Here is a 14,090-nt window from a genome sequence, read left to right on the forward strand (position 1 = left end):
ACTTTGGCATTTGAATAGATTCAACTAAAGAAATAGGAATAAAAATGAATTCAAATTTCTGCTCATCTGTCACATACAATCACCACTCGAACACAGTGCTGTTTGTTGTTGCAATATGGAACATTTTGAAAAAGTTCAAGTGGCATGAATACTTTTTCAACACACTGTACACTTTGTAAGATGATGTAATAGACAGGAAAATGACCCCCATATCGTCACGATAACATGCAAAGGACATATGATCCAAGTTTATTGAACAGCAAAAATAGCATATTCTTGATTTGTGCATATGTCAGGTTTGTGAATATTAAACCTGACATATGCACAACTGAATATTTGTCTTCACTGCACAATTAAAACCCTGAATGCTAAATGTACACCTGTTGTTCAAGTTCATGTTGTTCAAGTTCATGTGCAGTGCAAAAAAAAGACAAAAATGCTGCCAACACACCAATAATTTCCAAAACAATTTTATAATTTAACTAACTGAATATTCAGAAATTACTTATGTCAGAAAACCATCATAGGATTTCTCCGTAGTGTTCTTCCATTTTCAGTTCTACGTATATTATGCTCCTCATCTCAGTTCCAGCATTTCAGTCCTTCAGTAAAACAAAGCGCAAAAGTTATTTGCTGCAGCAGACTGCCGTGTGCTTTCATGTCTCTCACTCTTAGGTCAATTTGAGTTTAGGTTGTTTCTGAGTCCCACAACCCCTCCGTTCGTGCTGTATGGAAGAGTTGTTGATGCATGACTTCAAACTCCTTCAGTTACCGAGGAGCATTTCCAAAATAAAAAAACATGCACCTTGGTACTGGTAGATATGATATCAGTGGTTGCTTTATAAACAAGTTGTGCAGATGATCTCAATTGATGGAGTCTGCTCCTTAGCGATTTTTTCTTCTTCCTTCAAAGCAGTTTTGGAGGCCCAGGGACATGCAAACCTGTAAATCAGATGAGCAGAAATGCATCAGTATCTGCTTTAAGTGATTAGTGTTCTGATCACTGCAGTGCAGCGATCCCTTTACCCCAGATAACGTGTCATTTTTTTGCAACATTTTTGAAAACTATTTATGTTTTTCCATCTCACAATTGTACCCAAATTGGTGTTAGTCGGTCACAGAAAATCCCCCCAAAATATCCTGAAGCATCGCAAAAACTCACCACTGTGTCACCGGCATCTGCTCAATGGTATCAGGAAGTGGCTGTCGGAACGTTTCTGGCAGAAAGATGCAGAGAAGAACGCCGAGAAGTGACAGAACACCCAAAGTAATCCAGGGTAGGAGCTTGTTAAACTCAGCTGGAGACAAAAATCCAATCAAATCTCATCTGAATAGAGTTAAATATTAGACTCAGTTTCTAATTGATATCTTTAGATCCCTTACAATCTGTAGGCATTTAAAGGTCTCACCCATCTCAAGCAAATATGGTGACACAGAGGAACCCACTCTGGAGAACATGGCACAGGAAGACATTGCCGTATTTCTGATGACTGTGGGAGACAGCTCTCCAGTATAGGTGTACACCACCCCATTTCCTGCCAGAACACCAAATTTACCCAACAGTACTAGGGACATGGTAAGAGTTGGGTAACCTGCAACAAAGGATGAGGTGCTGTGAGGCCACAAGTAGTAAAAATACTTTTGTAAATGCTGCTAGGCAAACTGTAAACTCGTTTCAACAAGCTTTTCTTCAGCAGTGGAGTCTTGTGCAGTGAGTAGACATAAAGGCCTTAGTGGCTGAATGTTTTAATTATTATTTTCTTCAAAACAATTGTACCTGCTAATTCCATGTCTTTCTGAAGCTCTTAATGGTCATTGAGTCATGGACTATTCACTTGTTCTCCATGCTCTGCCTGATATCTTGCAGGGAATACGTCTTGGCTGTTTTATAGTGCAGTGACGTTCTTTCAAATTTCAGATTTTGGGAGCTTTTCTTATATTTAAAAAAAACAACAACAACAAAAAACTATTTGATTATCCCCACGACTGTTAAGAGAATGTTCAGTTTACCAATCAGATGAAATAGGACCTTTTTTGGAAGGTGTGCATTTTACTACAACTGGCATAAAACTGAATATCATGCTTTCGGTCAAACACAATGTTTTTAGTGCGATGGTGAAGGGACCTGGACACTTTGTTGCAACTGAAGGAGCCATAAATTCTTTTCTGACACCAAGTGTCATGGCAGAACATGTTGTCGGAGTATGTCTTGCTATCACAAATGAAAGTTTATCTTGGACTTTTGTTATGCAAGCAGGACAGTCAACTAGCAAGAGCTCTCTTATGAATGACACGAGAAAGCAAAATGAAGGTTTTGCTGTGGTCTAATCAATGTGGTTGCATTAAAAATTAAAGAAGAGTGGGACAACATTCCTGCACAGTGATGTGAAAAACTCATTGTCAGTTGCTGCTGCCAAGAATGACACAACCAATCATTAGGTTCAGGAGACAATAACCTTTTTACACAGAGCCAGGTTTGTTTGGACATCTTTGTCTCATAAATGATATGAAACAAACTACACTTTGTTCTTACTAAAGTAAATTTTGCCTGATACAATGTTTGAGGATGATCTGAAACATTCAAGTGACAAAATAGCAGAAACAGAAGAATTCTGTAAGGAGGTAAATACTTCTTCACTGCACTGGATTAATGCATTAATCTTTCATTATTTTGAAGAAGCCAGTGTGGCGTTAATAGAGTTTGAATAAGATGTTGAAGTGAAGAAGCACACACTAAATACAAAAAAAGGGTAGATTTAGACACTGTTTGCATTCATAACGTCACTGCACAATGATTGAAACAACATCAGTTTTGACTCAAGTAAAGCTTTCTGAAATGTTTGCCAGATTTTCCTCTTTATACCCAGATCTGTAGAGGTTTGTTTTCTTGTTTACGTTGTTTATTGTTTATTGTGCGTTTCTGTAAAAGTCAGAGAATACAGTCTAATGCTTCTCATGCTCACTTTTCATGGTGCCCTGGATGAAGAGCAGCGCCAGTGCCCCCAGCAGGGAGAAACCGATGAATGAAAGACGGCGAGGAAAGCTGCGCGCAGCCAGCCAGCTGGCAAAGTATGCTGGGAGCTCCACAACTGTGAGCAGGAAGTAGTTCAGGAAGAGATTGCCATACAAAGTGGACATGCTGAAGGACAAGCCAAAGTAGCTGGCACTCATGGAAAACCTGCAAAGAAAGAAACGGACTTAAACTCCAAACCGGATTGATTTTAAATGATTTTAGATTTCTAAGTAAACAACCAGAAGGAATTTATATTTGTTAACTCAAAATATTTTTACTGGATCAAAATTAGACCTTTAAATATGGCGTGACTATAGCAGTTTTTAAAATTATTTTCAATCTTCTCAATAGAAGAAGCTTTGATTTGGCAAATTGTATCTGCTTGGACGATGCAATCTTAAACAAAATGGTTTTCCACAAAAAAAAATGTTGCAGCTCACCAAATTAGCCACAGCTTCAGTGTTATATGCCGAATCTTTGCAGTCTTCAGCAGGTCCAGGAAGCTGACAGACTCTGCTGCTTTTTCAGCCTGCCGAGAGAATGTGAGAAACCACCTACAATTTGCCAGCGAGGTTCAGCTGGTGGGTCCTACCTTGGGAGGGAGGAAAATGACTGGAGGAGCCTCCACTCGGTTCACCAGAGCCGCTGACCTCAGCAGAAGCTCGGCCTCCTGCAAGCGGCCACGAGACAGCAGCCAGCGAGGAGACTCTGGAACCAGCCTGGTCGACATTTAGACACGCAATCAGGGACGTAGACTCAGTTGTCCAAAAGCTCCCAAAAAAGAAGCCCCTTGCACATTTGGTCACTAAAACCAGTAGCTTAATTACGGAGTGAGCTCACGCCATAACTACTGTACACTAAATGTCACTTCTACAGCAGAGTGAGACAATATTGCGCTATGTTTGTTTATCAGCAAGTACAAGAACTACAGCTGAAAGTAGCAAATGTGTTGCAGTTCTTGGCGAGAACACTTTTTGATTTAGTTGTGTCACACCACTGTGTGAATTTGCACTGTGATGCAAATTCACCTTCCTTGGAGGAGATGATGCTTCCTTATCAATTGGTTACTACAGTATTATATCCCTTTTCTGTAAGTCTTGGCGTAAAGATGCGGACTGCGAAAAAAACAAATAAAATCAACGGTGTAGTGAGACCATCTTACCACCAGAGGGGGATGCAAGCCAAGCCAGGCACAGCCATGATGAGCGATAGGTGTCTCCAGCTCCTGACCAGGTATGCGGTTCCTGGCAGCAGCATCATGGAGAATGCATAGACAAAAGGCTGGCCCAGGCTGGAGAAGAGGATTCTGCTGGAGCCCACAAGGATTTCTGAACCTGTGGAGAAAACACTGACATTTTATTGTGTCTGATATTAGTTTCTAGCTTAAATGATATGTTCTGACCATTTCTAACATCCATAATACATTATATATGCTAATAAATGACAACGTGATAAAAGGAATTAACACAGATTTATTCTGAAATGTGATCATTTAAAGGGAAACTATTATGCAAAATTCACTTTTTACATGTTTTTATTTTGGGTCTCAACTGCTTCTGAAAATAGCCACGCAGCTAGTTTATGCAACATGTAAATGGTTTTTGATGTCTGGAAAAATTAGTTGTTTCAAAAACCGCCTGAATGTTGAGCCATAATGAATGGACACTGCACCATTACCTAGCAACCCTAGTCGAGTCCAGGCCTTCATCTAACCAACCTAAGTAGATCTCCAGCAAGTTTGGTCAGCTGGATTTAACCACTGCATGCACTGAACAATGGCTGGTGGAAAGGACAAGTGTTTTGTTGTTTACTTACCATTTGCTGCATTCCTGCTGGTTGTGCAGGAGGCTCCACTTCTGCTTTTCAAATTTGCACAGCTGTATAATTGTGCATCTGTTTGCAGTTATTTTCAAGTGTGGGTGTAAATATTGAGTTACACCCACACTCACATAGATCTAAAGTGACAAGAGGCCCTAAATTAACTTATTCTAAGATGGAAGTAATGAACATGTTTTGCTTAGCCTATACACCTATCCCATTCAAGGAAGCATAACAAGTCACCTTTAAACAAACAAATGAGGTTTTCTGATTTGAGTGGCCATGAACACATTAGGATGGTGAGAGTAAAGATCCACAACCAAACATACCCAGCACAAACACCACAATGTAGCAGGCGATCTGACCCAGGCCCAGCATAAAAAAGAGAACAGTGAAGACAGGCCAGGATGGAGCGAAAGCCACCGCACTGCTGAAGATGCTGAGGACGGCGATGGACCCGAACAGGACGGGCTTCCTGCCAAACCTGCAGCGCCAGAACAGAGAAGGACTCAGGCGTAAATGCAACAGATACAGTCATGGCAAAAAGGAAATATCCTGATCATCATTATTCAACCTCAACTGCTAATTGTGTTCATTGGTTGAATGTAAATAATTGGGCTGTTTGTGCTAAAGGAAATCAAACAGGAGCTATTTAAAACACGCAACTCTCTTACACAAAATGCTACTTTTAATCATCTGAGTGATTCAACCTTTGACCTAGAGTTGAATTTGGGTAAAATCTTGTTATATTATGATGTATCTTTTGCAAACACCTAAAATTGTGAATTTTGCTGATAAACCAAATGTGCAGCTGTGTATTTTATAATTGTTATTTAATTAACAAAGGCTCAAAATTCCAGGATGTGTGAAAAACACAGACCCTCCATACTGCATTCATAGGTTTTACTCAGTTAATCAAATGCACTGTATAAATGTTCCTGTTCACGCTATGATAACGAAAGCCAAACATTAGCAAAAATCTGTATGAAAATATTTTCTAATGCTATTTATAAGCATTTTTGAGTCCATCATTTTAAGAAAATGACTTTGATGAAGGAAGCAGGTCATCACCAGATGTTTGATGATAATGAAAAGGCCTCTGTTTGACAAAAAACAAAATGTAAACGTCATTATTAGCTTAGATTATTATTAGATATTTTTAGATTCGTTATACTTCTGTGCAAGACTGAAACATGCAATCAAAAAACATGGCAATTCTATAACTAAACGGCTTAGAAATGATTCAAATTTATAAATCATTTATGCTTTGGGGACGGGTAGATACTTCATTTTGCAAACATTAAATGAGGAGACGGAGAGTCACCGGTCAGAGATTAGTCCGGAGATGAAACATCCAGAAAGTCCTCCCAGAAAGTAGACGAGAGAAGTCAGAGGCTGTTTCCACTGTTCGCTGCACACCAGGTCGAACTGGGAGGAAAACATACATTTAGCTCAAACCCCCAACAAAAAAAACAACAACAACTAGCTTCAATCTTTCAGTTTTGTTCATCTTAACCAATTCACTCAGATAGAGCTCTCATCTTTCTTGTTCCTCTGAAGGTTTTCTTAGTTGAGCTTCATCAATCTTTCTATCTACCTCCAACTTTTGTGTCAAGCCATCGGTTTCAGATGTTTCAAAAGCACAAACTGTCACACATTGTACTGCTCAGACAAAAAGAAATTCAAAAAGTTTTTCTTTTTCTTTTTAAATCATGAGGCGTGTTTAAATGATTATATTATGCTCAAAATGCAGTCAATGATTGTGGGGAAAGGTCACGACCTTGCAGTGATTTATGAGTAAGAATCAGTTCAGAATGACTGAGTCTGAACATAAAGAACCAGCTGAGGTGGGTGTTACTGTGTGTTACTGTGATACTAAAACAACCATTAACTTCATGCTGCTTTTTTATTCCAAACAGAGAGTGATAATACCTCCGTGACCACAGTGGACTGGAAGTACTGCGTACTGTAGGTCCATCCATCTCTACAGCCCTCCCGCTTCAGGCTTGACAGGAGAACCTCTGGCCTTGATCCCGGCGCAGACTGGTTCTGCAACCAGTTTGGACTGGCTCCCATTGCAGACAGGTTCCTAACCAGGTCCTGCTCGTACCGGCTGCAGCTGCTTCTCTCCGGCTGCCCGGCCACCTGCTAACCAGGAAACAATGTAATTACAGTTCCACAATTTATTAATTTTTTTCTGCTACAGAGGACGGGGCAGCTGTACCAGAACAGACTGCATCAGATCTGACCTGGTCAGTTGTTACTGGTCAGGTCAGGAATGGGAACTGTATCAACGATGAAACCTTCCACCAAATTATTCACATCTGTGTGTATTTTATGTCTGATAGTACATGATTTGAGTATATCTACAAATCTGTGCATCCTAATGTAACACAGTGCTCCTAAAATGCCTTTACTGAGTGTTTGTGTGCACCATTGTAGTTAAATATAATATGATTTTCTTACATATTAGAAGTCATCTAAATGGGCACGTTTCAGACTTCATCATGTTTAGACTGTGTAGAATATACACTCTATTCTGTGGGTTTTGGTGTTTCTCAACATTTGTCTTAAAATATTTGACAACTACCATTTGTTTTTATTTCTCGTTCATAAATAATAACTGCTATTAAGTGTGCATTTGAGAGAAAGTGTTCCTGTTTTTATACACACAACAACCAGAGCAAAAGGTGTTATTTTCTCAAAGACCAGCGCTGTGTGTGCTAAGCAGACGAAGCAGAAAAAAGAAATACCATCAACTGAACGCTGGTGGTGATTATGTGAGAACACACTGCACAACTAAACCTTTTCACTCAGCAAGTGAATTTGAAAAGAATGTTAATTACATAAAACTGTTTATTTTATTTTTCTATTGTAACAAATTAGCATAGTAAACTCTCTGGAATCTGGCCTGACTCCTGAAACATAATTTTTGGGCTAATTAGTTAATCAGCCATCAATCGCAATCAGGTGAACTGAAGCAGGGAAACAGTGGCGCAGTTGGTAGAGCTGTTGCTTAGCAGTAAGGAGCTTGCATGTTCTCCCTGTGCCTGGTGGGTTCTCTCCGGGTTCTCCGACTTCCTCCCACAGTCCAAAAACATGACTGTTAAGTTAATTGGTCTCTCTAAATTCTCCTTGGTGTGAGTGTGTGCATGGTTGTTTGTCCTGTTTGTCTCTGTGTTGCCCGGAACGTTAGCTGGAGATGGATGGGTGGACACGCTGATCTAAATTGTCTCTAGTGTGTGTGGGTGAGGGTGTGTGTGTCTCTGTGTTGCCCTGTGACGGACAGGCCGTACCTCGCCTAGAGATTTCATGAGATAGAAATCAGGACACTGCAATCAGGCAGTATTGAAAATAAATGGCTAAATGCTATTTGTTATAATAATTTTATTATCTGGAATGATATTTATTTATAACTAAATATAAATAAATAAAATTAGATGAGTTAATGAATTGATGTAGTTGTTACAAGCCAATCGTCTGATTCTTCCAACCTCACGTTTAATCTTCTAAAGCTCTACTTTTGGCCTGACCTGAAATTGTGACACTTTGTGTGCCTAGCAGCTACTGCATTCTTATTCCTCTGCTGTTTGTTGCATCGAGCATAATCTTTAACTGCTACAGCTTATGCCTCGTGCAACAATATATTACGAAGGAAATTGATAGTAAAGGTCATGTGAGGGCGAACAGTTAAAACAAATGGAGAATAGCAGCTTAGTTTGTTATTCACACCTGAACAGATGCGAGCAATTTACTTACATAACATCATAAACAATAAAGATAACAGTAAAACTTCCACATCCTGTAATGGCTGAAATGTTTTGCCAAAATGAATGCCTTCACTGGCTCAGATTCAGAATACCTCCGCTGGGATGCTGGCCTGTATCCACTCCTGGCTCAGGTTACTGTGGGCAGGGATGTCACAGTGGTGTGGGGGGCTGGCCAGCAGGAAGATGACAGACAGGATGTTGTATCCACATGGAACGCAGGTGAGGCAAAGAACAAAGAAGATTCTCCTCTGGAACGGACCCCAGCTCCCCAGAAACAACACGGACTCCTCGTAATCCTGCATTTTCCTTATTTAAACCCCCAAAACTAATCCGAGATTCAGATTCCTCTACTTGTTATAATGCAGGGGTCAGGGAGCCACTCTCTCTAGAGACTGTATACACTCGTACTTTAGCTACTTGCACATAATTTTCCCCATAATGTACTATGTCTGCAATACCAAGCACATAAATCTTACATCTGTGCTCTGGTTGCTGCAGTGTCAAGAGTCTTTCTGCTGCTCCGTGTCGCCTTTATTCCACAAGTGAGAGAAAAACTCCTCCTCTCATCCAGCCCCTCACATCCGCCTTTCATTTAAAAAGTACGATTTCACCCTCAAACTGCAGCGTCACAGCAGCTCAACAAAAACTGTCTTAAAAAGTTCAAAGTTTTATCTCAGGATCCTCCAGAACAACAAAAGGGACAGTAGTGACTTTGTAACCAAACATATCTTCTTCCTGAGAAGATCTTATCTTCTGAGGAACATTTGAAATATTGAAAAGAAAACAAAAAACAAAAAACATTTCAAACAAGTTGTTTATGTAAGCTGAATTTTATCAGAGAAGGAGAGAAAAGAGGTGATATTTTCTGACCAATTTGAAACAGTCAGCTGATGTTAGGTTGGCTTGAGATGCTGTTTAGTGCAGTGAATGTGTGCAGTGATGTCAAATGACTTGTTTGACTTTATCTGCGTCCATCAGCTTATGTTCTAATATATGTGCAAAAAAAAAAAAAAAAAACGCCTCATGCTTCATGAAATATTCCAAACTGCTTTACGTCGTTTAATAATAAAAGGCGCAAATGAATTAGTTTGGACTTCTAGAAATGTTCTATGGTGAAAGGAAACTCTTAATATTGCATAATAATGAAAACAAGATTCTCGTCTTTTTTTTTTTTTCCAGCTAAAAATCTGAAAAGTGTTGCTTGCGTTTGTATCCGACCACATTTCTCCTGAGTCACAGCAGCAAGCGATCTTCCGTCTCTGCACGTCTGGAGACTGAAACTTTTGCCCGTTCTTTGTTGCGAATTCGTTCAAACTCAATTTGATTGGATGGAGAGCATCTCTAACCAAAGCTAGATTTATATCTGGGATCTTTTCCACACCATCCTAACTCATGGATTTGTTTCATTTAAAGCTATTAACTTTGACAAGCCTCTAAGTTCCTGTGGAAAAAAACCCTCATTCCAGCATGATGCTGCCACCACCATGCTTCACCACTGGGATGGTATGTTCAGGATGCAGCGTTTTTACTCAACACTCAATGTTTTACATGTTGGCCAAAATGCTGACAAGTTCACCTTCCTCCACATGTCTGAGAATTATACTTCAGCTTGAACACAACTTACATTCAGGTGATCACTAGTGAAATTTGGGCCTTTCTAATACAAACTACATGAAACAACGATAATGCAATCATTATATTTTTGCTTTGATTTGACTTCTAAATGAACTTCGACACTAAAGTGACATGGTCATAGTTTAACTGGACTTACTGTATAACAGAAAGCACGAGTTGCTAAGAGTGCAGTAAATTATCAAGCCAGTTAAAAAAAATGTCCAGTTCAGTCCAGTTTTCTGGGTCTGTCCTCAACAGGACCAGTTTGCTCAGGTTTCTCTGCTCTTAGCAACTTTCTGCACAGTGTGCAAAACACTTACACCCTAAGTTGTATTTTATTTCATTATATTTCAGTTTAGATTTGCTTCATTTAGTTTAAAAGCTAGGAAAATATGAGCAGGTAACAATGCAAAGTATATGACTCGTGTTTATTTATTTATTTTTTTTTGCAAGGTCAGGCTGCATATTCTGAATTACAAGAAGTGAGAGGAGAAGAGAGAGCAACTTCCTATCAGGGCTGGTGTTATTGTCCTCCCAAGGTCAAGAGCGAAACATATTGGCAGTACATCGGACTGATTCAGAGAAAGTGCTACTTTGTCGATTAAGAAAATGACAGGGAGTAGCCTTTCTCCCAGACAAATTCAAATATAAAGTTTTCTTTATCTTTTTGCCACACTTGATGCAGCTGCAGGAATACTTATGCCCCTAAAGGTAATAAAAACACACCAATATCAGGCTGGAATAATGGGACGGAGTTTCAGTGTCGTATTTGACGATGTGTGGATTAGAGATCATCAACGTAAAATTCAAACTTGACTCCAATTTCGTTTGTTTAAACACCAGATCTAAAAACAAACAAAAAAAACAGATCAGAGAAACTACCAAGCAATCCAAATTTTAGTTAGCTCGGTTTTTGTGAGCGATCACTAAACAAACACGATCTTTGAATGCTGCTCACTTATTTTTAATGAAAACAAAAATTTACAGAAAGAAATGTGACACTTGACAAATTTTACATTTGCATATCTCCCATTTCATCATTTCGCATTAAAAAACAAGTCCAAAGGAAATAAATACTGTACATAGAGAGAGGTCGATAAATCTGCAAATAGGATTTTTTTTAAAAATACATTTGAAGAATAAATTCAAAGCTAAAATCTGTTCGATGCATATTTTACAACACGTGTTTTCTGTCTCTGTCTGCAGGTTTATCCTTTTTCAAGGACATTTTGCACAGCAGCGTATGAACGACTTCTGAAGTGGGACTGAAAACCTGCATCCAAGTTGTACAACGAAATGCAATCTTCCTGATCTCCTCGTACAGCTCTTATGTAACTATATGCTATTTTTCCAGTGCCTTTTATTAAGATAAACTTTTATTTTGAGAAGAAATATAAAATGATTATGTCAGCTTTGTTTAAAATCACACATAAACAAACATGATCCGCCAGTGCATCTCTACTAACCTCACACCGGTTTTGGAACCTGGTTCCAGTATCCGGCCCCCTGCGGATCCCAGTATTGCTGATGAAGAAGGTGAAGGAGAGTAGAAAAAGCGGCAGCTCGTATGCATGTTATTGCGTCATGACGACATCATCGGACAGAGGAGGAAGATGATGGACGTGAGTTTCATTTTCAGACGGTCTGGCTGGGTGTCTTCTTGAATACGCCCGTCATGCGGATGAGAGTCACACAGGGTGCATAGATAAACACACACGAGTCTTTCTACCTGTCGGGTCAACACTGGAAGACTGGGATACTTCAAGTCGTTCAGGAGGAAGAAAGCAAAACATGGTGAAGGATTTGAAACCACAGCCAAAAGCCCTCAAAAACATTTCCGCTGGCTCATTTCTTCACTTCAGACTTTCTGCACAAAAATCTTTTAGTTAGTTTAGAAATGAGACAAATGCATTTCCTCTGTATGTTGGTTAAGTGCACCTTTTTGACAACAACCCTTTTCAGGACAAAGACGAAGAAGGATGATTACAGATGCATTATTTTGATCCATTTCTATAAATTTTTTTGTTTGAGTAGATTTTGTGAAACAATGAACATTTTCATCAGCATGAAGGCAAAAAACCCCCCAAAAAACTTTTTTGTCTCTTGGCTAGGTTTTTATGTAAGATTTAAAACAATGTAATAATGAGGTAAGAAGACAGTTTGATATTTAAAACAATAGGAACTGATTTTCTCTGATACAAAAAAACATTTCTGCATACATACATACCGAGAAGCCCGCGCACACATTCACATTTCCAGGTATTATAAATTAGATCGTTTCCAATCAATATGATAGAGCTAATAGTTAACAGTTTAATTTTAAAGATATGAGTCTTTTTTTTTTATTTGGGGCTTTTATATATATATATAAAAAAATCAAATTTTTACAATCATACAAAATTAATATTTTAGTTTTAGATTGATGACTCTTATCCTGGCCAGTACCGATTTCTGTTCATTTTGGTTTTTCTCGTTTGTTACTTTGACAAATGTCGATTTTCCTTTTAAGGACTACTACACAAAAACAAATGTGTGCTCCCAGGTCTTTCATCAAGGTAGACGTTTTAAATCAAACGGGGGAAAAAAACTGAAGGAGGATCCACATTTAGGAATCCAACTGTATGCCTCCATACAGTTTTAGTTTTGACCAAACAAAACAAAACAAATCCCTCGAGATGCATGCGTTTACTTCATGTTTTATATACTAAAACTAGTTGGGATCCTTAGTATTGATGCATTTAATGATTGAGGAACAAAATTAAGCTTTTTAAAAAGTCTAATCCAGTAAAATAAAATAAAAATGTTTAATATTTTTTTTAAATGGGCACCAGATGTGGAACAGCACAATGATTCAAGAAATGAGCTGCTGCCGTTTTTTCCAGTCTTGAACCCGTTTCCTTTAACACTTATTGCTTTCTATAAGGTGCTGAATGGACCTTCATGAATATTCCATAACTGCACATTTCTCCTGTTTTCCAGTACATCTGGGAGCTTTGCTAGCCCCTGGTTCTGTTCAGGTCGACATCAGCGGGTCAGTGAACGCAACGGCACTCCCTTTCCTCCGTGTCAGGAGGTGCTGGATGGAACCAGAGGGTCTTTGATAAAAAAAGCAGGACGTCTCCATACTCTTCATGTCTCTGCAGGAAGATTCAGTCAAGTAAGCAAGCTGCAGCAACAGCTGAAGCTCCAGCACACAGCGGGCTAGGGGTCAAAGGTTGTGGGTTTGACTCCCCGCCGCTTCCGAGGACATCAGTAGGGTGCGAAGAGAATTGATCCTTGGTTGGTTCTGATGGGTCCGGGAGCGGGACGCAGGAAGGAGGCGGTGAAGAGGGACGAGGACGACGGAGGGCGAGGGTGGAGGGAGATGGCGGGGGTGAGGGGCGAGGAGGTGTGCGAGAGGAGGGGAGAGGAGGAGATGGAGGCAGGAGGAAGGGAAATGGAGGGAGGAAGAGGCGAGGAAGTGGAAGTGAAAGGAGAGGAAAGGAAGGAAGGAGATAGAGAAGGCTTCGCCAGCTCCTTCTGAGGAGACAAGGAGACGAGTGATAACGGAGGGAGTCAAAGAGGAAAAGGAATATGATAAAATCCAGTAGGTGAAATAATAAAAAAAAGATAAGAAAATAAAGGGGAAATGAAATGATGAAATGAGCAAGCGGGCAAAACAGTGAGGCAAAAAATAAAGACAAGAAAATGGTAGAAAATAAAGTGGAATAAGAAATGACCGCATACATAAAAAGAAATAAGATTAAATAAAACGACAAGGAAAAGCAAAGAGGGAACAGAAGAAGCAAAAACAAGCAAGACAGAAGAATATGGGAAATGAGCAGTGGAGAGAAGATAAAAGAAAAAAAAAGTTTAGATTAGAAAAATAAAGAATC

General features: G+C 39.4%; 2 protein-coding genes across 3 annotated transcripts in view; both read right to left on the reverse strand.

The window, feature by feature from the left end:
- Positions 1-454: 454 nt before the first annotated feature.
- LOC114148373 (solute carrier family 22 member 4-like) lies at positions 455-12,614 on the reverse strand. The gene is made up of 12 exons (XM_028023602.1): positions 11,682-12,614; positions 8,694-11,060; positions 6,764-6,979; positions 6,156-6,259; positions 5,161-5,315; positions 4,176-4,347; positions 3,606-3,732; positions 3,454-3,542; positions 2,964-3,178; positions 1,410-1,592; positions 1,163-1,298; positions 455-942 (listed from the first exon to the last, which is right to left on the reverse strand). Exons 2-12 carry the CDS (start codon positions 8,901-8,903, stop codon positions 840-842), a joined length of 1,710 nt encoding a protein of 569 aa, XP_027879403.1. The 5' UTR covers positions 8,904-11,060; positions 11,682-12,614; the 3' UTR covers positions 455-839.
- Positions 12,615-13,005: 391 nt separating this feature from the next.
- znf385b (zinc finger protein 385B) overlaps positions 13,006-14,090 on the reverse strand; it is a 61,552-nt gene continuing 60,467 nt past the window's right edge. For both annotated transcript variants that reach the window (XM_028023603.1, XM_028023604.1), the window contains one exon: positions 13,006-13,734. In XM_028023603.1, the coding sequence (XP_027879404.1) occupies positions 13,465-13,734 (270 nt within the window). In that variant the 3' untranslated portion in view covers positions 13,006-13,464. The remainder of the gene's footprint in view (positions 13,735-14,090) is intronic.

This window comes from Xiphophorus couchianus, chromosome 7, assembly GCF_001444195.1.
Source record: "Xiphophorus couchianus chromosome 7, X_couchianus-1.0, whole genome shotgun sequence".
Taxonomy (NCBI): domain Eukaryota; kingdom Metazoa; phylum Chordata; class Actinopteri; order Cyprinodontiformes; family Poeciliidae; genus Xiphophorus; species Xiphophorus couchianus.